Source organism: Pungitius pungitius, chromosome 17, assembly GCF_949316345.1.
Source record: "Pungitius pungitius chromosome 17, fPunPun2.1, whole genome shotgun sequence".
In the NCBI taxonomy this organism is placed as follows: domain Eukaryota; kingdom Metazoa; phylum Chordata; class Actinopteri; order Perciformes; family Gasterosteidae; genus Pungitius; species Pungitius pungitius.
In genome coordinates this window covers 16497998-16520851 of record NC_084916.1, presented here as the reverse complement: position 1 = coordinate 16520851, position 22854 = coordinate 16497998, and the positions used below count along the sequence as shown (strand labels likewise).

Genomic DNA, 22854 nt, shown 5'->3' with positions numbered 1-22854 from the left:
TACACATTGTTTATTTATATTCCATGTTTTATATTGAATTCTATTATAAGTTCCTTTCATAAACATATTGGATCACCTGTCAAATAATGACTAAATAAAAAAGTGTTAAAAATAGGGACGGATTGATGTTTTTCGGCCAAAGAGTTTCAAACCTCACACAGTGGCTGAGCAGCTTCCTGTCTGTTCTCCACAGCAGATGAGATGTTACTCACCCCCCCCCCCCCCTCCCCCCCACACCCCCCGACACGGAGTGACTCACACTCTCACAGCTCTGCAGTCACAGGAGCGCATCCCATGATGCACCGCTAATAAACGTTCTACACGCTCAGAGTGTGTGGCGCACAGTGCAGTCACATGTCTCTCACAATTATATTTTTAAGGATGACCTTTGACAATTGAATTAAGTTATTTATTATAATTAACAGTGCAAAATAATTGTTTTCGCCAAAGGTCAAACCAAATGCAATATTTCATCATGAGCGTGTCCTCCATCACTCCACAGGGGCCTCAGGGGGCCACTGAATACAGCGAATAGCCACAAGTGGTGCGAAACAGGTGTGATTGTGAGGACAAGTTGTGACCTGGAGTTGTTGTTGTGCGTGTGTGTGTGTGTGTGTGCGTGTGTCCCTCCTGCTGGTGTGCGACTTGGGAGACGAGGTGAGTCACGCTCACAGCTGCGACTCATCTCTCCAAAGTGACACGATGTTCTCATTCAGACACAAATAGAGCTCACAAACACACACACACACACACAGGTTCTCGCAGGCGTATTAGACACTCTGTACTGTGCATGTAGTTCATGGACTCATCCAGCAGCCATTCGTTTAACCAACAAGTCATTAAAAAGTCACAAAAATAACAAGGTGAGTAAGTGATGCAAAATAAGTGCAGTCGTAGTGTAGAGTAAATACTATTCTAGGCCTCGCATGTCTTAACGTGATTATACGTCATGCCTGACAACATGCACGTTGAAAACGTCAAAGCATAGTGTGAAAAAAAGATTCATGATGTACCACTATTTACAGAAGTAATGGTAAAGCGTTTAGAGTACTGAATACAAATAAACCTCCTTTATGTAGAAAGTGTAGCATGAAGAAAAACAAGCTATAGTCAAAAAAAAGGTGATGATGATCCGTCGTCATGGAAGAAAGCAATTTGAATAAGTCATGGTATAGAAGCCCCCCCAAAAAGCCCTGGAATAGGTTAAAAAAAATAATAATATGAAGAAAAAAAGTCAAGCAAAATTCAAACTATCACATGTAGAAAAAGTGAAGTAAATCATCTTGAGAGATGTTTAAAAAACGAATACTCATTCATATCAGAAAAAGGGAATATCATTGAATATCAAATTAGACCGTTGGGATAGAATGTTAAAAGCCTCAATTCATATTATTCCATGTCAGAATATTATGTCAGTGAGTCCTGATGGTGGCGCATGGAGTAGTATGATTGGCGGTTTGAATCCCGGTGGCCCCGTGTGCCGTGTCGAAGTGTCCCTGAGCAAAATACCTGACCCCTAATTGCCCCCCAGGCAAACTGTAATGAAAAAAATAAAAAAAATAATAATTGTATAGGATGTCAGGATCATTCCTTCAAGAGTTGTATAATCTCAAAAACAGTTCTGATGAGTTTATCTCCTCATCATCGTTTTATAAGCTCAAACCAAACAACAGAAACATTCAGTTATGCAGCTCACAAGTTTATTTGTTTTGCACTAATGATACTTTTTCATATTTTATTCCACAACAGGACAATTAAGCATCAATAAAAACACCCAGAGGAATCAGTGCAATCAGGACATAACGATTACTGTATTTGATTGTTGTACATATATATATAAATTCAGACATATGTATTCTTCTCATCATTAAAGCTCTTTTGGCTTAACCGATGGACCTAATCAAACGGGTCGACGTCAACAAACGCTCTGATTGGTGGGTAAAGCGGAGAGAAGGCGAGCCGCTGGGCCAATGGGGAACGAGCCTTTGTCCGCGGGTTGGAAAAACGGAGCGCTTTGTGGTCCGGCTGTTGCCTGGAGACAACATTGCGGGCAATTACAGATTGAATAGGTGATGTTGTCAATGGCGCACGGATATGTGTGTGCGCGTGGGCGGCCGTGCGAGGGGCCAAGTGCACGTGGCCGCGCATGTTTGAACGCAGCAGCTGGGAGCATTAGTGGAGCTGTGTGAAGATGGGCAAGCGGGAATTGTTAATAACGTGTTTATCCGCATCTCTTCCCAGCCTGGTGTAATTTGTGCGTCCGGATGAGGGTGTGTGTGTGTGTGTGTGTGTGTGAGACGCGTGGATTTTGTCCACGTTGTGGGAGCTGAACTAAACAGATGCTAAAAACTATGCTTAATAAGACTACAATACCCCCCCCCCCCCAAAGTGGAAGATAAAAACATGTAATGCAGATGGTTGATTGTTGAGGTGTTCGTTACTCACTTCAAATAAAACACCCTGGTGCTGTAATACAAGGTTCTAATTCTTATTCATACGTTTGAATTGGAATGTTTTAAAGATCTATTCAGATCGAGTTGTGCTTTTGAAACCATGCAGGTTTTGTTCTGTTCTGCTCTCACTGGGATTTTGTTCACATACAAATATAAAGTGATCCAACAGTTTGGTCAAGACTTCTCGCTATTGGTTGAACCTGCGTGTCAAAGGTCACCAAGATGTGAAGTCCTTTCTGATCGCAGCGGTTCCTTTTATGTCCATTTGAACATTTGCGTGCTGAAATGACACCGATAATTAGGACGAGGTAAAAGAGGCCCCAGGACCAGAACAAGGGCTCAGAGGGGACCCGCTCTAAGAGGGGGGGGGGGGGGGGTGCAGGTGCTCGGGACGGAGTGACGGGTATCTTCCCCTCCTCCCCCACCTGGAGGCTTAGTGACCGCGTCCCTGGGACCCCTTGGGGATCTCATCCGTTTGGACCCGGACTCTCCTCTCCGGTCCGCCTCCCCAGGCCCGCGGAACGGGCCTCTCTATTCCAGTTTGGCCCCGGGGAGGACCAAAAACACCACCCCCATCGCCGCCAGCGCCGATCCGAGGCAGGCGAGCCCGACCCCTGCGGCGGCGCTGAGGCGCAGCCCCCGGTTGAAGCTGACCGCCTCGGTGTCCACGAAAAACAGGTCCCCCTCCCCGAACGACTCGATTCTGTGGGGGGTGGAGTAACCGACGGACAGGATGGCGATGCCCAAAGTCAGCACGGGCAGACCCAGGGCCAGGTACACCTGCAGGGAGAGATGGGGGGTTGGGGGGGGGGGACAAGAAAGTCTGGTTGGTAGCATAGATGTTACACCTCTGCTTTAAATGGATCTTCATCTATTGTAACGAGGGATCAAGAGCAACCAGAGAACAGGTGGAATGCCCCCAATACAACAAAAAGATGAAAAAGGGCGCTTGATTTACTCATGAACCACACAGACTTATGGGACGTCCCCCGCTGACTATACAGCTTAAGACTAAAGAGGATGAATTAACTGTGTGAGAAAGAGAGATGGTCTCCAGGGACGTTTCACTATTTAAACAAGCCCGATAATTAATAGGCATCACTTCCTGGTTGCATACAACGTTTCTCATGGGATGTAACAGATGCCGATGGTTGATTTTAACATCTATTGATAATTAATTATATGACACATCAAAGTAGGAGTGTTTCAGGGAAACACGTGAACACGTGAACAGAAGGTTCTCTCTTCACCTTCCAGACCGCAGACTTCCACCACAGCGTTGACCTCGGCCTCCGGACCCGACCCCGGCCCCCGGGGGGGTCTCTCTCCCGCACGGAGGACGAGCACTCCTGGTAGAAGTGGTGCAGATAGGAACGCACCCCGAAGCGAAGACAGCTGGAACCCGCCTGGAGATACGTCCACAGGTGTGTTTTTTAGATGCAATAAAACTACACAGCATATTTCAGAGAGTTAAATTGACTCTGTGAGATTCATTCATTTTAACTCTAAGCTGGTGTTTATTTTGTCCAAATCTCGTCAGTGTTAAATCAACACTCAACGAAGTGTTAACAATTTAACTCGGAATAAGTGTCATAATAAATCTGCTCAGTAATACAACGTCTTTTAGCTGATGCTTTTATCAAAAGCAACTTTTGTTGCATTTTTAACACATGGAGTTTACATTTTACCAATTCAGGGTCAGGTGTATTGCTCAGGGACACTTTGACATGGGACATGGAGCAGTCAGGGTTCGAACCAACAACCTCATGGTTCCTGGTGCACTCTCACCCATCCATGCGACATTTTACATGGAGTTAAGCCTGATACCAAGAAGTGTGACACTGTACAGTTACATTTCAATCCTATCAAAGAGTTAAGTTAACTCTACTAAGTGTTGCAAATTAATCTGATCTTGACACTGGAAAATGACTTCAGCTCTTTTGTAAAATTGACTCTGTAAGAGTTGAATCTTTTTTCAAGTGTGATTTCAACTATATGCACTTCAACACTTTTGCCGAACACTGGAAAATTACCCTCTCTAATAAGGATTTTGCTGTGTAGATGGTCACAGGGGGTGGGAGATAGGAGGGGGGGGGGGGTGTCAGCTCACCTCACGCCCGCAGGATTCCGAGCCAGAGACCCCGGTCATCACACCTTGCACACCTCCCAGCAGAGATACAGGAACACACTGTAACAGACACACAGAGTGTGAGGATCCCTTGCCTTCGGAGGCCGGTTATACATTTCGGGCCCGTGTCACCGGGTCGCAGCAACGATTGACAGCTGCGGCGGCGGCTCTGTTCCCCCCACACGGGTGAGTCACGCGGAGGCGAGTGCGCGCACACTCTTCTACACCACACACAAACATGCGTGAAATACCCAACCCAGTCTCCAAAAAAAGCGTGAAATGGCTACGTTGGTCCACCGTGATAAACGTAGTCATGTCACGTTTTCCCCCAAAATAACGTTACTATGTTACGTTTCTTTTGGCCCATTCATTTACATTGCTTTGCAAATAGGTCACGTGACTATCAAGTTTCCCGTTAGTGAAAAGAAAAACATGGCGGACGGTCAGCATAATCTCGGTGAAAAACACAATATTTTAAGAAAGCATCAGCATTTGTATGCATTTCGATTGCATTTCTAGCGAGAAGTATGCGTTATTCTTTCATAATCTTCTATCAGAGACTGTAGAAGACCTTCCGTTTATTCGTTTCTGCGAAGATTTGAGTGTCCCTTTGGGAAAGCGTGGCTACGCAACGCCTTTAACGGCGCATTATTAAAAAAACACTTCCAGTGGGGGCGTTACCGTAAAGAAGCGTTCAGCCTTAAAGCCACTAATCGCCAAACAAAACAAACTCAAAGCACTCGAATCACATTATGACTTTTTAAACATAAATTCCGTTATTTTTATGAGTTTTCAATGAAAGAATGCATCATTTCCGGGGGTAGGCATGCCCGGGACATGCCGAATTATGGGCAATTTTGATTTGTCCAGCTTTTTGACAGCTCCAGTCCCGACTTCCAATCACAGCCTCCTAAATCAATGACGCGCCTAAAACTCTCGGTTCGAACATTACGTCTTGTTTACATGGGAAAGGGGGGCGGGGCTTCGCCCTCAGAGCGGAGCGTCATTTCTCGCTCCACACGTCTCCTCTTTTTACTGGCCAGGAAAACGGGCGATCTATCCCACGTGAGTCTGGCTCCATTCCATTGGCTCTGACGAATCCATAGAGAGGCGGGACTTATAATTTGCCCGGCAAACGGAGAGATTTGAGCTGCATTGCTTGCACTGTGCGTGAAGTGGCCGTGAGGCCTCCACTAAAGTCTCTCTCTATTTGTTCTGCTTTACTCAATAAAAGTAAAACCTTTACAGACATACTGTCCACACACTAGGCTAACATAATGGAGACTTCCAGGCTTCGTCCTTTATGTTTTATGGGGATAAAGCCCCTGTAAGTAGTTTTTTCCCAAGCAAATCTGAGTTTCTTCTTTTTTTGTGTGTCCCATACAAATATCAAAATATATATACTGATTTTCACATCCAAACACACTCACTTATGTTCCCTTGAATCATGACAACAAGAAATTTCAAGATAAACCTTTTGCTTTCATAAATCATACAGTTTTAGTGTGTAAATGCCCAGCAGTGTACGGTCCGAGGGCCCCTATCGGGCCACTTGTTAGATGGGTTTGATGGGTTACCGACTAAAATATATGCCCCCACCCCCTAACTTGATTTAGGTCTGTTGCCTCAGGGTAACTTGTAAATATAATAAGTCAAACAAGCAATGTAAGCATTAAGAAAGTAGTGCATTTTGAGCACATTAACCACAAATGGATTCAAACATAAATTCAAAAATATTAAACAAAATGAAATGACCAACACTGTATGTACAAAATCCACATACAAAACATGTAAACTTAAAGGGCTTGTTTGTGTCAAATTTTATGGCATACACATTCAACTGGCCTACAATAACCTGAAGAATGTCTTAAAATACTGAAGGGGGGGACATGATATCATTAGAAATGTTATGCCAGAGGGAGCACAGAATGTATTGTGGGGTGTTCAACAAGGAGGATTTTCAACCTCTACTATGTCTCCATCCTCATCTTGATCGACAGACTCACTGTCACTATCATCAGACATGCGTTATCCTATTTTTAGTGTGTAAATGCAATTTCCAGCATGAGACCTAAAAAACGCCTACAGGAATAAAAGGGTTAAACCAGATACAACTTGCTTGTTTGACTTATTTGACTTATTATATTTACAAGTTTCCCTGAGGTAGTTAGGGGGTGGGGGCATAAATTTTAGTCAGTAACCCATCCAACCCATCTTAAAACTCAGTCGAAGGAGTCTAACGCCGGAGTCACAGGGTGCAACAAAACTCTGTAGTGAAAAAAGTGAAGGCCGAGGCATGCTGGGTGAGGTGCGATCCCGGCCCTTTCGGGACAGTGTTGTGCCTGAACGCGTTCATTGAACGATAGTTCATAAACTTGTTGATATTTTGGGCGAACGTGAACTGAACGTACTGTATTAATGCCCGATGAACGTCACTGTTCTCGTTCATTCTGGTGTCTATGAACGGCGCGTTCGTTCAGCTTAACATCGTTCAATGGGGTGCCAGATTTCTATAGAAAACACACCATAAACGCGCATTAATATGTGTAGCAAAAAGGCGGCGTATAATAATTTTAAAGAGTTTATGAAGTTACTGACAAGGTCGGTGAGGATGGGAGGAATCTGACCTTTCTTTGCAAACATTTGCACCTTAATGATTAGTGTCCTGTTTTTCTTTTAATAATTCCTTATTTAAAAAAGACCATTTAAGCAGCATGTGTTTAAGAATGTAGTGTAGGGGTAAACTCTGCAACTGCTGCTAGTGTGGAGTGAATAGACAGCAACATAGCATCAAAGAATCATTAGGGAAATGCTGTCCCCTCAATGCTAATGTAAACCCTGGTTGGATAAGGATTCAAAATTGGATAAGAAGATTAAATCTGATGCATCGCTTCAGTGTTAAAACTGATAAAATAATTGCTGTCTGTGGTTCTGGGCTGTGGCAATAATTTAAAAAAAAAATAGCTCGCAGCAACGTATGGAAAAAAAGAACTGAACTAGTTCATTTTTTGGAACCGTGAACTTAGTTCAAATATTTTGAATTATGAACTGAACTAGTTCCTTTTTAAAATTTGTAAACTAAACTTTGAACTAGTTAATGTAGAAAGTAAACTTTCCCAACACTGGCTATAGGACCCCGGAAGATGATGAACTATGCCTGGGAAGGGCGAAGCCATGCCGGTACGAGCATGATGTGCAAATTAGTCGTCAGATCAAAGTATAGTAGTGATAGACTAATCGAACCATCTAACAAGTGGCCCGATAGGGGCCCCCGGACTGTACACTGCTGGGCATTTACACACTAAAACTGTCATATTTATGAAAGCAAAAGGTATATCTTGAAATTTCTTGTTGTCATGATAAAAGGGAACATAAGTGAGTGTGTTTGGATGTGAAAATCAGTATATATATTTTGATATTTGTATGGGACACACAAAAAAAGAAGAAACTCAGATTTGCTTGGGAAAAAACTACTTACAGGGGCTTTATCCCCATAAAACATAAAGGACGAAGCCTGGAAGTCTCCATTATGTTAGCCTAGTGTGTGGACAGTATATCTGTAAAGGTTTTACTTTTATTGAGTAAAGCAGAACAAATAGAGAGAGACTTTAGTGGAGGCCTCACGGCCACTTCACGCACAGTGCAAGCAATGCAGCTCAAATCTCTCCGTTTGCCGGGCAAATTATAAGTCCCGCCTCTCTATGGATTCGTCAGAGCCAATGGAATGGAGTCAGTATATATATTTTGATATTTGTATGGGACACACAAAAAAAGAAGAAACTCAGATTTGCTTGGGAAAAAACTACTTACAGGGGCTTTATCCCCATAAAACATAAAGGACGAAGCCTGGAAGTCTCCATTATGTTAGCCTAGTGTGTGGACAGTATATCTGTAAAGGTTTTACTTTTATTGAGTAAAGCAGAACAAATAGAGAGAGACTTTAGTGGAGGCCTCACGGCCACTTCACGCACAGTGCAAGCAATGCAGCTCAAATCTCTCCGTTTGCCGGGCAAATTATAAGTCCCGCCTCTCTATGGATTCGTCAGAGCCAATGGAATGGAGTCAGACCCACGTGGGATAGATCGCCCGTTTTCCTGGCCAGTAAAAAGAGGAGACGTGTGGAGCGAGAAATGACGCTCCGCTCTGAGGGCGAAGCCCCGCCCCCCTTTCCCATGTAAACAAGACGTAATGTTCGAACCGAGAGTTTTAGGCGCGTCATTGATTTAGGAGGCTGTGATTGGAAGTCGGGACTGGAGCTGTCAAAAAGCTGGACAAATCAAAATTGCCCATAATTCGGCATGTCCCGGGCATGCCTACCCCCGGAAATGATGCATTCTTTCATTGAAAACTCATAAAAATAACGGAATTTATGTATAATGTGATTCGAGTGCTTTGAGTTTGTTTTGTTTGGCGATTAGTGGCTTTAAGGCTGAACGCTTCTTTACGGTAACGCCCCCACTGGAAGTGTTTTTTTAATAATGCGCCGTTAAAGGCGTTGCGTAGCCACGCTTTCCCAAAGGGACACTCAAATCTTCGCAGAAACGAATAAACGGAAGGTCTTCTACAGTCTCTGATAGAAGATTATGAAAGAATAACGCATACTTCTCGCTAGAAATGCAATCGAAATGCATACAAATGCTGATGCTTTCTTAAAATATTGTGTTTTTCACCGAGATTATGCTGACCGTCCGCCATGTTTTTCTTTTCACTAACGGGAAACTTGATAGTCACGTGACCTATTTGCAAAGCAATGTAAATGAATGGGCCAAAAGAAACGTAACATAGTAACGTTATTTTGGGGGAAAACGTAACATGACTACGTTTATCACGGTGGACCAACGTAGCCATTTCACGCTTTTTTTGGAGACTGGGTTGAAATACCTCTAACGACCTTTTACAGTTTGTGCTTTTAGAAGCAGCATTTAATTTAAGTCGTCTAAAAAGAATGACGTCATGTGATCCTTTTTTTGTGTTGTTGTATTCATGATGAATAGCAACGCATTTAAAAAGGGTGACTTCACAAGGAAACGAGGTGGGAAAGTCAATAACCAATTACCTCATTGCAACGGACGACTTGGTGTGACTAGATTTTTAATGATGCTTTGTGAAGAGACCTGATTTAGTGACAGCAGTGCTGGAGAGAAACTAAATGCACACAGTAACAAGACAATAATCCATACAGAACACCTTGAAGCAACACTTTGACTCCTAAAGGAGACGTTTCCAATCCAAACTTTTTAGATGCTTTCATTTGAATAACAGCTTGAGATCCAACAATGCAGAAATGTACAAAGAAAGCTTTAAGACAAGAAAAGTAAACTATCGGATTATTTATCACGTGATCCAACATATTTATTTTGAGACCCTTTGGATTGGTTTGATCCCTTTGGAAGCATGAGACTAAAACAAAAACGTTATATAAAATAATACATATGTATGTATAACACTTATTTATGAAGTAATGACAAACTACTCATGCATCAACAATCTAAAAAATGTATTTCGGACCACATAAGTACTTGTTTTATGACTTTTTAATTTGCAATTGGGCTAATTTGTTAATCACGTCTGGTCATAAATGCACGTTATGAAACTGTCAAACTCATTGGTCTTTAATGCCACACTGGTCTACTCATTCGTTTATTTTTCACATGGCTGACCATTGGATTCCATGAGCATGATTAAAACGACAAGCCCCCGCTTTAGCACATGTCGTCCCCTTGTTCCCCGATACCGATGTTTCGGTGGCACGGTGGCACCGGATCGCTGTCCATGGTGCTGCTGGCCACCGGCGAGTCACCGGCGAGTCACCGGCGAGACGCTGTTCTGCTTCTCCTTCTTCTCGTTTTTTTTTTTCTTTCTCTTCTCTCGCCACACGCAGCAGCTCCCTATTTTCACTCGAAACCGACTTCATACACCCGGTGACGGACGCGGTCTTACCCCCCCCCCCCACACCTGGCCGCAGTGGTCGCGCGTCTCACTGCGCGTCCATGTGCTCGTCGGTCCCGCTTTGGATCTCAGCCGCCGACGTGTGGATGAGCTGAACGGAGACACCGCGCATGCGTGGTAACGCTCTCCGCCGACGACTTACATCCGTCCGTGAACGCGAGCCGACACAAATGCTTCAAAGTGGGAAAACTTGGAATATAGGGGCTGAAAAAACCTGTGACCAAAGGAGATTTAGGTAGCAGCTCAGCGTGGAGTCACTTCCCGCCTGCAGGAACATTTAGCGCTTACATGTGAAAGCCAGATTAAGCCCATATTTACGACCGATCTTATATAGGTCTGGTAATGTTGTCTGCTGTTTAGCCCCCCCCCCACCGCTTGGCCCATTATCCACCTGTCGGGCTATTTGCCCTTTGAAGTTTGTTGAATCCGAAGGGCTTTTGGATTTTGGCCACAGGTGCTTTTTTTAAATTGGTTCAAACTTTTCTAGTGACCTCGACTTGAACCCTTGTCTTCTGCAGTCTGCCTCTCAAATAGAAAGTCAGAAACCTTTGATTCTTCCAAACTGTTTTCACCTTCAGCATCACAATGACCCTTCATGTCCCCCCCCCCCCCCCCGAAAGAAAGTGTTGTCTGGGTTTGATGTGGGAGAAAGCGGCTGTCTGGCATGGACCTCCACCCAATACAACACAAGGGATGAGCTGCAAAGCCAGGCCTTATTGCCTGACACCAGTAGCTGACCTCACTGTCGTTTGATGGGAGCAGGCTCCAAAGTCTTATGGAAAGCCTTTCAAGAAAAATGGGGGCAGTTAAAGTATGGCCCAACGGACCTAGAAGTTTGAGCCCCTTGCTGATATTGTGAAAACAGTTAGAAAATGTCCTCGGTTGAATGGAAGAGAGCTTTCACAACATCTGCAATATAGAACCCATGATTTAATCAATAAATATTCTATTGAAATCATTAGGTGACATGACATGTGGGATCCCACAAGGTTCAATTATGGGACACATTTCTTTTCAGTAGTTTATTCCTTTTACCTTCATCTTTCCCATTTGTTGTGATTGTGTATCTTTTATCACATAAATACCATTATCTAAATTTCGATGGTAGGTTTTTATCTAAAAAGTATCCAATGGACTGCAAAGATATTTTCTCCTGTTCAAGTTCTCAATGACAAAAAGGCGGAGTAACTTCTTCGATGTGCAGTCCTTCTCCACTATGACAGCAAAGCCTTTTTTTTTAACTTAAAGCCATGAACATTGTACGGTAAGGCACGTTTTTTTTTTTTATACAACTGGGGAGTTTCTCACCTGTCCATCAAAAACCCAACGCAAACGCACACTAAAGACCGTTCTCTGCCTCGGTAAGAGGGACTTTTCATTAAAGACTCACTTCAAGGCTTGGCCCGTCTCTACGACGATATGAAAAAACAACAACAACCACCTTGAAAATACACACACGCACTCGCACAGATACGTCCCTGTAAATACGTGGTCTGTAAATATTTCAGTGTTTCCTGAGGATGCATTATTTATGCAGACTGTCAAAACAGATCCCAAATGAAAAGAAAACAAAAACTGTCATTTTCACATATTCTCCCAATCTGTGTGTGAAAGGGACACACGCTTTGTGTGTGTGTGTGTGTGTGTGTGTGTGTGTGTGTGTGTGCGCGTGCACAGGGGTAGTGGTTCATCACATTTGTGGTTTAGACACACACGGTAAACCTTCAAATTCAGGTATAAGACTGTTTCCAAGGTGTCCTTGTGAAAGAAAGGCATGGGAAACTGGTCTTGTTTGTCATTCACACACACACACACACACACAGACACACACTCACACACAAACACACACACACGGGTGCAGGTTTCCGAATGGCCGAGCTGTAGCCTCCATTAGAGAGAGAAAGAAATTTCCATGGTTACGAGTCCAGCAAGGTCAGACACAGGAAGTGAGTGCTAGGTGTTGATTGGCTGCCAGATAATTACACTTCCCTTCAAGATGATGTGCAAACAGGATTATTATTTTTTTTTCATCCACTCTATTTGGAATCAGTTGTAAAGCACTATCAGTAATTTCAGCTGCACGCCTTGCTGCCCTTATTACTTCCTTTATTCACCAGCTTGGGGAGGTTTATCCTTTGGTGTGATAAATTATGCATTGTGCTTGTGTCTGGTATCTTAAAAATAACCTGCGCATCAACCCACACCAGCCTATAAAGCTACTGTCACTACGGTTGAACATCCGAGCCGTCATGTTAATTAGTTGCGAAAAGCCTTTCATTTATTGGCTTGTGAAATAAAAGCGGTGAACCATATTTCCAAAGCGGCAATATTTAGGTTTGATGACTGAGAAGACAGTTTTAGTTTGTTTGTTTTTTTCTGCATCTGTCTAATCCTTGTCATGGTGCCGCGGATAGCGGCCCCTATCCCAGCATGCACTGCAAGACACCGTTCAGACGCGCTGACAGTTCGGTGCGAGTGCCGACGGAGACACGGACGGAGGTGCCACTTAATTTAACGCGCGACGATTGCTATTCGTTACTCGAAGAAGTCGCTTGTCGCCTATTTTCTTGCCAAGAGTTCAGAGCAGGTGAGAGATGGCGTGGCGCCACCGCCCCGGGTCGCCATGCTGGTCACGCCGCGCTTTCGAGGTGGGAAGTTGTGCAGCGTGAACGTGGGGTGTGTTAGCTTAGCTTAGCTTAGCATGAAGAACGGAGAGGGTAAAAAGCAAGCTAGCATGGCTCAGCCTTTCTAAAACTCATTAATCCACATGTTAGGAGAGAAGTGTAAAGTGTAAAGGGCAAGGTGAGAAATGATATGAGGTAAAATTGTAAATTAAAAAAATCCATCCCTTACAAATAAGAACATTTCCCAAAATGAAACACTTGCCACTAAACTCACCGACTCACGGCCTGTTTCTCTCTTTCATGTTTTTTGAAGCTAACATTTTCATGTTTGTTGAAAGTCCACCTAATTCCCTTTTCCTCTCTATATCTCAAACCCAGCTGTAGCCCTTATGGATTCACAAAAGAAAATATTAAAATTGAAAATCGTTCCGTCCTTCTATCTGAAATGCAGTTAGGCATTTGACTTATCTTTTAATTGCAACGAAAGGCTCGTTAAATCGAATTCCCCGTCTTTTCTTCCCAGTGACATATCTCAGTTAAATTCAAGTATAAAGTCAGGATACATCGCTCCATCTCAAATACAGGGACTCCTTTTACAATTGCATAATTAAAAGCTGGTTAAATTCACTGTGCCGCTCACTATCTCTTTTCTTAAAAGCAAGGTATTGGAGGCTCACCGCTATGGATGCACCAAAGCTGCGTTAAAAACCTTACGTATATTGTGTTATCTTCCATGCTTTGAGTAAGCTCACAGTTTAATTGTACAATAAAGCCTAGCTGAACCCCCCCCCCCCCCCCCCGTGTATTAAACGAAGCGGAGCTGGAGCGGCGCTGCAGGCTGGCTGATGGCACTGCACAGTTCAAGAGGTCACTGGATGCGGTTTGCGGGCGTGGCGCCGGAGGGGGGGGGGGGGGTGGGGGGCAGGAAATGGCCCCGTTGCATCATGCAGAGCGTCAGATAATGGCGCATTAACATGAATAATGCATCCCCCGTGTTGACAAGCGGAGAGGAACACACAGAGTCTAAATATTCTGTAAGGAGAGGAATTCATGGGACGGATCGGCACTTTGGGAACTAATGGGCCGTCAGGTGTCACATGCCGTGATGAAGAGGCACCGAGCGCGTGTGCGGGCGCCAACGCGTCGATGTGCATGACCGTGCTGCTCGTTATTGCTCAATGTGGGTTATAAGACTTATTTGAAAATATTTATATTTGTATATATAGAAGTGTTTTCTCATTTTGGGCTTTATGCCTATTGCTTGGGCTTGTCAAGAGGGAGGGGGGGGGGGGGGAATCTGTTTTTAAAAAGAATGTAATTAGACAGTGGCAGTGTGGAGGAGCAACCCAGTCTCCAAAAAAAGCGTGAAATGGCTACGTTGGTCCACCGTGATAAACGTAGTCATGTCACGTTTTCCCCCAAAATAACGTTACTATGTTACGTTTCTTTTGGTCCATTCATTTACATTGCTTTGCAAATAGGTCACGTGACTATCAAGTTTCCCGGTAGCAAAAAGAAAAACATGGCGGACGGTCAGCATAATCTCCGTCAAAAACACAAAATTTTAAGAAAGCATCAGCATTTGTATGCATTTCGATGGCATTTCTAGCGAGAAGTATGCGTTATTCTTTCATAATCTTCTATCAGAGACTGTAGAAGACCTTCCGTTTATTCGTTTCTGCGAAGATTTGAGTGTCTCTTTGAGAAAGCGTGGCTACGCAACGCCTTTAACGGCGCATTATTAAAAAAACACTTCCAGTGGGGGCGTTACCGTAAAGAAGCGTTCAGCCTTAAAGCCACTAATCGCCAAACAAAACAAACTCAAAGCACACGAATCACATTATGACTTTTTAAACATAAATTCCCTTACTTTTATGAGTTTTCAATGAAAGAATGCATAATTTCCGGGTGTAGGCAAGCCCGGGACATCCCGAATTATGGGCAATTTTGATTTGTCCAGCTTTTTGACAGCTCCAGTCCCGACTTCCAATCACAGCCTCCTAAGTCAATGACGCGCCTTAAACTCTCGGTTGTTGGGTGAGTGCAACTTCCCCCCCCCCCGAACATTACGTCTTGTTTACATGGAAAAGGGGGGCGGGGCTTCGCCTTCAGAGCGGAGCGTCATTTCTCGCTCCACACGTCTCCTCTTTTTACTGGCCAGGAAAACGGGCGATCTATCCCACGTGGGTCTGGCTCCATTCCATTGGCTCTGACGAATCCACGGAGAGGCGGGACTTATAATTTGCCCGGCAAACGGAGAGATTTGAACTCCATTGCTTGCCCTGTGCGTGAAGTGGCCGTGAGGCCTCCACTAAAGTCTCTCTCTATTTGTTCTGCTTTACTCAATAAAAGTAAAACCTTTACAGATATACTGTACACACACTAGGCTAACATAACGGAGATTCCAGGCTTCGTCCTTTATGTTTTATGGGGATAAAGCCTCTGTAAGTAGTTTTTTCCCAAGCAAATCTGAGTTTCTTCTGTTTTTTGTGTGTCCCATACAAATATCAAAATATATATACTGATTTTCACATCCAAACACACTCACTTATGTTCCCTTTTATCATGACAACAAGAAATTTCAAGATAAACCTTTTGCTTTCATAAATATGACAGTTTTAGTGTGTAAATGCCCAGCAGTGTACAGTCCGGGGGCCCCTATCGGGCCACTTGTTAGATGGGTTTGATGGGTTACTGACTAAAATATATGCCCCCACCCCCTAACTTGATTTAGGTCTGTTGCCTCAGGGCAACTTGTAAATATAATAGGTCAAACAAGCAATGTAAGCATTAAGAAAGTAGTGCATTTTGAGCACATTAACCACAAATGGATTCAAACATAAATTCAAAAATATTAAACAAAGAAATTAAATGACCAACACTGTATGTACAAAATCCACATACAAAACATGTAAACTTAAAGGGCTTGTTTGTGTCAAATTGTATGGCATACACATTCAACTGGCCTACAATAACCTGAAGAATGTCTTAAAATACTGAAGGGGGGGACATGATATCATTAGAAATGTTATGCCAGAGGGAGCACAGAATGTATTGTGGGGTGTTCAACAAGGAGGATTTTCAACCTCTACTATGTCTCCATCCTCATCTTGATCGACAGACTCACTGTCACTATCATCAGACATGCGTTATCCTAGTTTTAGTGTGTAAATGCAATTTCCAGCATGAGGCCTAAAAAACGCCTACAGGAATAAAAGGGTTAAACCAGATACAACTTGCTTGTTTGACTTATTTGACTTATTATATTTACAACTTGCCCTGAGGCAGTTAGGGGGTGGGGGCATACATTTTAGTCAGTAACACATCCAACCCATCTTGAAACTCAGTCGAAGGAGTCTAACGCCGGAGTCACAGGGTGCAACAAAACTCTGTAGTGAAAAAAGTGAAGGCCGAGGCATGCTGGGTGAAGTGCGATCCCGGCCCTTTCGGGACAGTGTTGTGCCTGAACGCGTTCATTGAACGATAGTTCATGAACTCGTTGATATTTTGGGCGAACGTGAACTGAACGTACTGTATTAATGCCCGATGAACGTTACTGTGAACTCGTTCATTCTGGTTTCTACGGCACGTTCTTTCAGGTTAATGTCGTTCAATGGGGTGCCAGATTTCTATAGAAAACACACCGTAAACGCGCATTGATAAGTGTAGCAGAGGCGGCGTATAATAATTTTAAAGAGTTTTATGAAGTTACTGACAAGGTCGGTGAGGATGGGAGGAATCTGACCTTTCTTTGCAAACATTTGCACCTTAATGATTACTGTCCTGTTTTTTCTTTTTATAATACCTTATTTAAAAAAGACCATTCAAGCAGCATTGCTTGAGAATGTAGTGTAGGGGTGAACTCTGCAACTGCTGCTAGTGTGGAGTGAATGACAGCAACATTAAAGCAACAAAGGGGAAATGCTGTCCCCTCAATGCTAATGTAAACCCTGGTTGGATAAGGATTCAAAATTGGATATGAAGATTAAATCTGATGCATAGCTTCAGTGTTAAAACTGATCAAATAATTGCTGTCTGTGGTTCTGGGCTGTGGCAATAATAAAATAAAAAAAATAGCTCGCAGCAACGTATGGAAAAAAAGAACTAAACTAGTTCATTTTTTGGAACCGTGAACTTATTTCAAATATTTTGAACTATGAACTGAACTAGTTCATTTTTAAAATGTGTGAACTAAACTTTGAACTAGTTAATGTAGAAAGTAAACTTTACCAACACTGGCTATAGGACCCCGGAAGATGATGAACTATGCCTGGGAAGGGCGAAGCCATGCCGGTACGAGCATGATGTGCAAATTAGTCGTCAGATCAAAGTATAGTAGTGATAGACTAATCGAACCATCTAACAAGTGGCCCGATAGGGGCCCCCGGAGTGTACACTGCTGGGCATTTACACACTGTATGATTTATGAAAGCAAAAGGTATATCTTGAAATTTCTTGTTGTCATGATAAAAGGGAACATAAGTGAGTGTGTTTGGATGTGAAAATCAGTATATATATTTTGATATTTGTATGGGACACACAAAAAACAGAAGAAACTCAGATTTGCTTGGGAAAAAACTACTTACAGAGGCTTTATCCCCATAAAACATAAAGGACGAAGCCTGGAATCTCCGTTATGTTAGCCTAGTGTGTGTACAGTATATCTGTAAAGGTTTTACTTTTATTGAGTAAAGCAGAACAAATAGAGAGAGACTTTAGTGGAGGCCTCACGGCCACTTCACGCACAGGGCAAGCAATGGAGTTCAAATCTCTCCGTTTGCCGGGCAAATTATAAGTCCCGCCTCTCCGTGGATTCGTCAGAGCCAATGGAATGGAGCCAGACCCACGTGGGATAGATCGCCCGTTTTCCTGGCCAGTAAAAAGAGGAGACGTGTGGAGCGAGAAATGACGCTCCGCTCTGAAGGCGAAGCCCCGCCCCCCTTTTCCATGTAAACAAGACGTAATGTTCGGGGGGGGGGAAGTTGCAATCACACAACACCCGAGAGTTTAAGGCGCGTCATTGACTTAGGAGGCTGTGATTGGAAGTCGGGACTGGAGCTGTCAAAAAGCTGGACAAATCAAAATTGCCCATAATTCGGGATGTCCCGGGCTTGCCTACACCCGGAAATTATGCATTCTTTCATTGAAAACTCATAAAAGTAAGGGAATTTATGTTTAAAAAGTCATAATGTGATTCGTGTGCTTTGAGTTTGTTTTGTTTGGCGATTAGTGGCTTTAAGGCTGAACGCTTCTTTACGGTAACGCCCCCACTGGAAGTGTTTTTTTAATAATGCGCCGTTAAAGGCGTTGCGTAGCCACGCTTTCTCAAAGAGACACTCAAATCTTCGCAGAAACGAATAAACGGAAGGTCTTCTACAGTCTCTGATAGAAGATTATGAAAGAATAACGCATACTTCTCGCTAGAAATGCCATCGAAATGCATACAAATGCTGATGCTTTCTTAAAATATTGTGTTTTTGACGGAGATTATGCTGACCGTCCGCCATGTTTTTCTTTTTGCTACCGGGAAACTTGATAGTCACGTGACCTATTTGCAAAGCAATGTAAATGAATGGACCAAAAGAAACGTAACATAGTAACGTTATTTTGGGGGAAAACGTGACATGACTACGTTTATCACGGTGGACCAACGTAGCCATTTCACGCTTTTTTTGGAGACTGGATTGGGAGGAGCTATAAGGCAAAAATAAAGCTGTCACAATGTTTTCACGATGCTTCGGCAGTTTCTCCTGTTGAAAAAAGATTTGACTGCGGCTCTGAATGATTTGTGATTGGAGATTAATGTTCTTATTCCTTCATAAGGAGAAGGGTTTGCATCTAGTGCTATTTAAGTAAAAGATTGAAACCATTTGTATTATTGTCAACAGAGTCAGGAGTGTGTGCTGCATTTCTTGGTAATCTTAAATTCCAAAGCAGTTGATGACAAATAGCTGTCAAATAAATGTAATTAGGTTAAAGGTTCTCACAGGTGCTCACATAAAGTAGCTCAAATGCTTGGAAACTACTTGTATGCAGGACTCAAGTAAATATATTTACTTTGGCTTTTAAAGTGTCGGCCAACCTGGGCCTTCAAATCCACACACTTAAATTCAGCTGTCCTCAAAGTGATTTGAAATTAGAATAAAATTGTCATTATTAACTGTTCTAGATATATGTTTTTAGCCGGGAGGGGAAACGTTTTACACATCCTGTTGGAGGATGAAACCCTCCTCCATGAAGCCCTCAAGCAAGGCCCCTCTTTTCTCTTTCGCCTCGAGAGGAAACATTTCATCAGCCATCTACTGATTATCATTTTAACACACTGAGTGTTCCGATCACGTAATCCTAAATGTGGGGCTCTGTCTGTCCCTGCATCTATAACATTTGATTTATGTACCTATATATATATAAGAATATGTACCTTTGTGCCCAGTTCAGTTCTCATCTTTCCCATCTCAGACGGACTGACCCACTTCTCTTCCTCTCCCCGAAACAGAGTGTGTGCCTGCGGGGGACAGTGGGGGGGGGGGGGGGGGGGGGGGGGGGGGGGGGGGGACATAAGGCTGCTGCAGAGCTGACTGGTTCAGGGGTCCATCTCGACAGGGCTCCCCCCCCCACCCCCCGTCTTCCCTCAAGTCATTACGGCGGCGGCGAGGAGCAGACAGAGGGGATCGATGGGTTTCATTCCGCTTCCACTTGTCTGATCGTTCAAGGTCACACGGAGCTGATCGATAAGGCCACACTGATGCATGATGGGGGAAGTGGATAACTCGGGTGTTTGTGTACCCCAGACGATCACCTGCACCGGGGGGGGGGGGCTGGGTGCGCCTCACTTCCCGGGTCGGACACTAGGTGTCAGTGAGATGCAGCGCAGTGGTTTTGGTCCTTTGTTTCTCTGCAGTCTCCACGCAGTCGGATAACAGCGTTGGCATTTTTGAAGCCTTGTTATTTACGTGTTTATTTTTATGAAGCCCCCACGTGCAGCTGCTGCAGTTACAACTCGAGCAAACCAATGAATTCCATGAGGTAATAATATCAAGGAAATAATGCCAGAGAAATGCTCGATGAGCCAAATTGACATTTTCTTTACTCACACTTCTCTCTTAGAATAAGAGACGCACATAATAATCACAGGATGCCATTTAAAAACCGTCACGTGCTTTTAAAGCAATTCATACTCCTAAAGTATTAAAGCTCATATTTCATGTGCGTCCTTTGAAAGCATCTTTTTTTTTCTTCCGTACAACTCCATAAATATTTGAAAGTTGTACAACCTCTTGATGCATTAAACACCCTCCATAAGGTCGCTTGAAAGACACCTTGAACGCACCGGTGGTTTCCGTGAGGCTAAGTGTGTCATCAATATAAAACTTTCATTTAAGACGGTGTCTGCTGTCGCGACGCCGGACGTCAAACACTCACAACGTGGATCCACGAGCTGCGCTGAAATCACATTACAACCGCGGGGTGTTTCCACGTTTCGACGCGTGTAATCATTACGCTCACTATTACACCGTTTACCATCCATATAATCAGATAACCGACTCTATGTCATTCCAGACTGGCACACCTCAACTCTATCCTACACCCCCCCCCCCCTCTACACCGCCCCCCCTCCTGCGCTCCCCAAGAAGTCATTAATGTATGGTGGTGTAATATTATCACATGTCTGCGATCCTCTCCTCTCCATCTGATCTAATTCATCAGTCTAATAGGTCATAATTAATTGCTCCATTATTAATGGAATGATGTCATACCTACACGCCTGAGGGGTGGGGTGGGGTGGGGAGGGGGAGGGGGGGGGGGGGGTTGGGGGGTGAAATGAACTGTCAGTCACCAGGAACGGCGGCACGTTGACCATGGGGTCGAGCCTCCTCCTCCCACGCGCCAAAAAAGCTCACCGGGGGGCTCGACCATCGACGGACCCGATTCATCGCCGTGTGATTACTGCCGATCACCGCGGGGGTCACGAGGGTTCAGACATCACTGCGGGAGGATATTACAAATGAATATATATATATGAATATTTAACGGCCTCATCCTGGCGACGCTCTCCTTCGGAGATGATGATTAGCCCGGCAGACGGGGTGATGACCTGGGATTGACACGCGGCCGTCAGTCTCCTTCGTGGAATCGGACGGTCTCTCACCTGCTCATCCACAAGGCAGGAAACCAGCCGGCATGTAATCCAGGCGTCATGTGATACGCTCACAATATAAAGATGAGGGGGGTCACATTGTGTGGGGGCTGTTTTCACTAATCTCATTGATATTTGGCTCTGTTTGCTGGTGCTGAATTATGGGAAGTTAGAACGTGGCCAAATCAAACGGCAGTTAAATCATAACAGTCGTAGCTCAAATGTTTGTGTCCCAAAATAAATCCTCCATGGGAAGTCATTTGGCTTTTCCATTTCCATTGTTTAACATCCTGCAAATTGGCCTCCTTATTTCCTCGAGTGATGACTCCGTCCCGGCTCTTAGCTCGTTATGTTAACTCAGAGCATATTACAGATTCTTCTGGCAGAGCAATTGACTGGAGACCCGCTAATAGGCCACAACAAACGGCGTGTGGACAACACACCGCGGGGAGAAGCTGATGTGAGGCCCGAAAAAAAACACCTCGGTCACAGACGTGCAGAAACACACACACACACACACACACACACACACACACACACACACACACACACACACACACACACACACACACACACACACAAATGCATATTTCATTCACCTTGCCAGCACTGAATCATTGTCAACCATCTGCCCCTTTGTTTCAAACAGCATTGTAACCTTTCCCCACCCGAGCGCACGCGCGCGTGTGTGTTTGTTCCGTGCGTTATCCCTCGCGTGCACACGCGCCTGTACATCCAGCGTGTGTTCTGGCTGCCGGCCGTCCATTTGGTCGGGGAGGACTGCCAAGGTGACGCGAAGGTCGGCTCTGAGGCGCAGCTGAGGCGCGGAGCAGCGCCGGGCGCGCGCGGCTGCCAGGTGCTGGTTACAGCGGCGCGCGACGCGATGTCGTCATCCCGGAATGCGCGTCGAGACGTTACGCGTGAGTAAACTCCCACGCCACGTGACGCGTTTAATTACCTTTTACATGAATTCAGCTTGTTTGTCTGAGCTCGCGGGGTTTCTCGGGCCAATAGTTCGATTTAAAAAAGAAAAGAAAAAAGGAGATGTTTCCTTTTCTCTTTTCACGCAGAGTTTGGCGGTCAAGGCTGTTTTTTTAGTTTTTCCGTGCGGGGGCCAAAGATGCTCGATCCCCACTGAGCGTCCCTGCTTTCATCCTCGGATCAGATCAATAATGGATGGAACTCCCGCAGCCTCGCAGGCAGGGATCGCTCGAAAAGAGAAAAAAAAAAGAAAGAAACTTGGAGAAACCAGAGTCAGTGTTGCGCGCCCCCGGAGACGAGCACGCGCCCGGCCGCCAATTAGCGCCAACGTTTTACAGCCAGCCGCCTCACTTGCGCGGTGCGACTGCTCGGAGGCACGCTGTCAGACACACACACACACACACACACACACATGCACGCACTGACAGACACCTCTGGAGAGCCACTGACCTACTCCCCTAACCACTTTATTGATCTGTGGGCCAAAGATGTGAAAGCCTATTGAGGTCATCATTAATGATGCATCGTATCCAGAAAATGTCAAATGTGGCTTGGGAGCGTAAACATAAACGCGTCAGACGA

At 44.4% G+C, this 22854-nt stretch overlaps 1 protein-coding gene across 1 annotated transcript; it reads right to left on the bottom strand.

Moving 5' to 3' along the window:
• Window positions 1-2541: 2541 nt before the first annotated feature.
• Window positions 2542-10527, bottom strand: nrsn1l (neurensin 1-like). The gene is made up of 4 exons (XM_062558491.1): window positions 10242-10527; window positions 4564-4641; window positions 3704-3859; window positions 2542-3233 (listed from the first exon to the last, which is right to left on the bottom strand). The coding sequence occupies exons 1-4, from the start codon at window positions 10242-10244 to the stop codon at window positions 2985-2987; spliced, it is 486 nt and encodes a 161-aa protein (XP_062414475.1). The 5' UTR covers window positions 10245-10527; the 3' UTR covers window positions 2542-2984.
• Window positions 10528-22854: the final 12327 nt, after the last annotated feature.

What these genes read in the sequence shown, in the direction of transcription:
- nrsn1l (XM_062558491.1), bottom strand. An exon ending in CGGAATCCTGCGGGCGTGAG is followed by an intron (nt 3,860 to 4,563) that starts GTGAGCTGACAC and finishes ACGTATCTCCAG; the next exon opens with GCGGGTTCCAGCTGTCTTCG. An exon ending in GGAAGTCTGCGGTCTGGAAG is followed by an intron (nt 3,234 to 3,703) that starts GTGAAGAGAGAA and finishes CTCTCCCTGCAG; the next exon opens with GTGTACCTGGCCCTGGGTCT.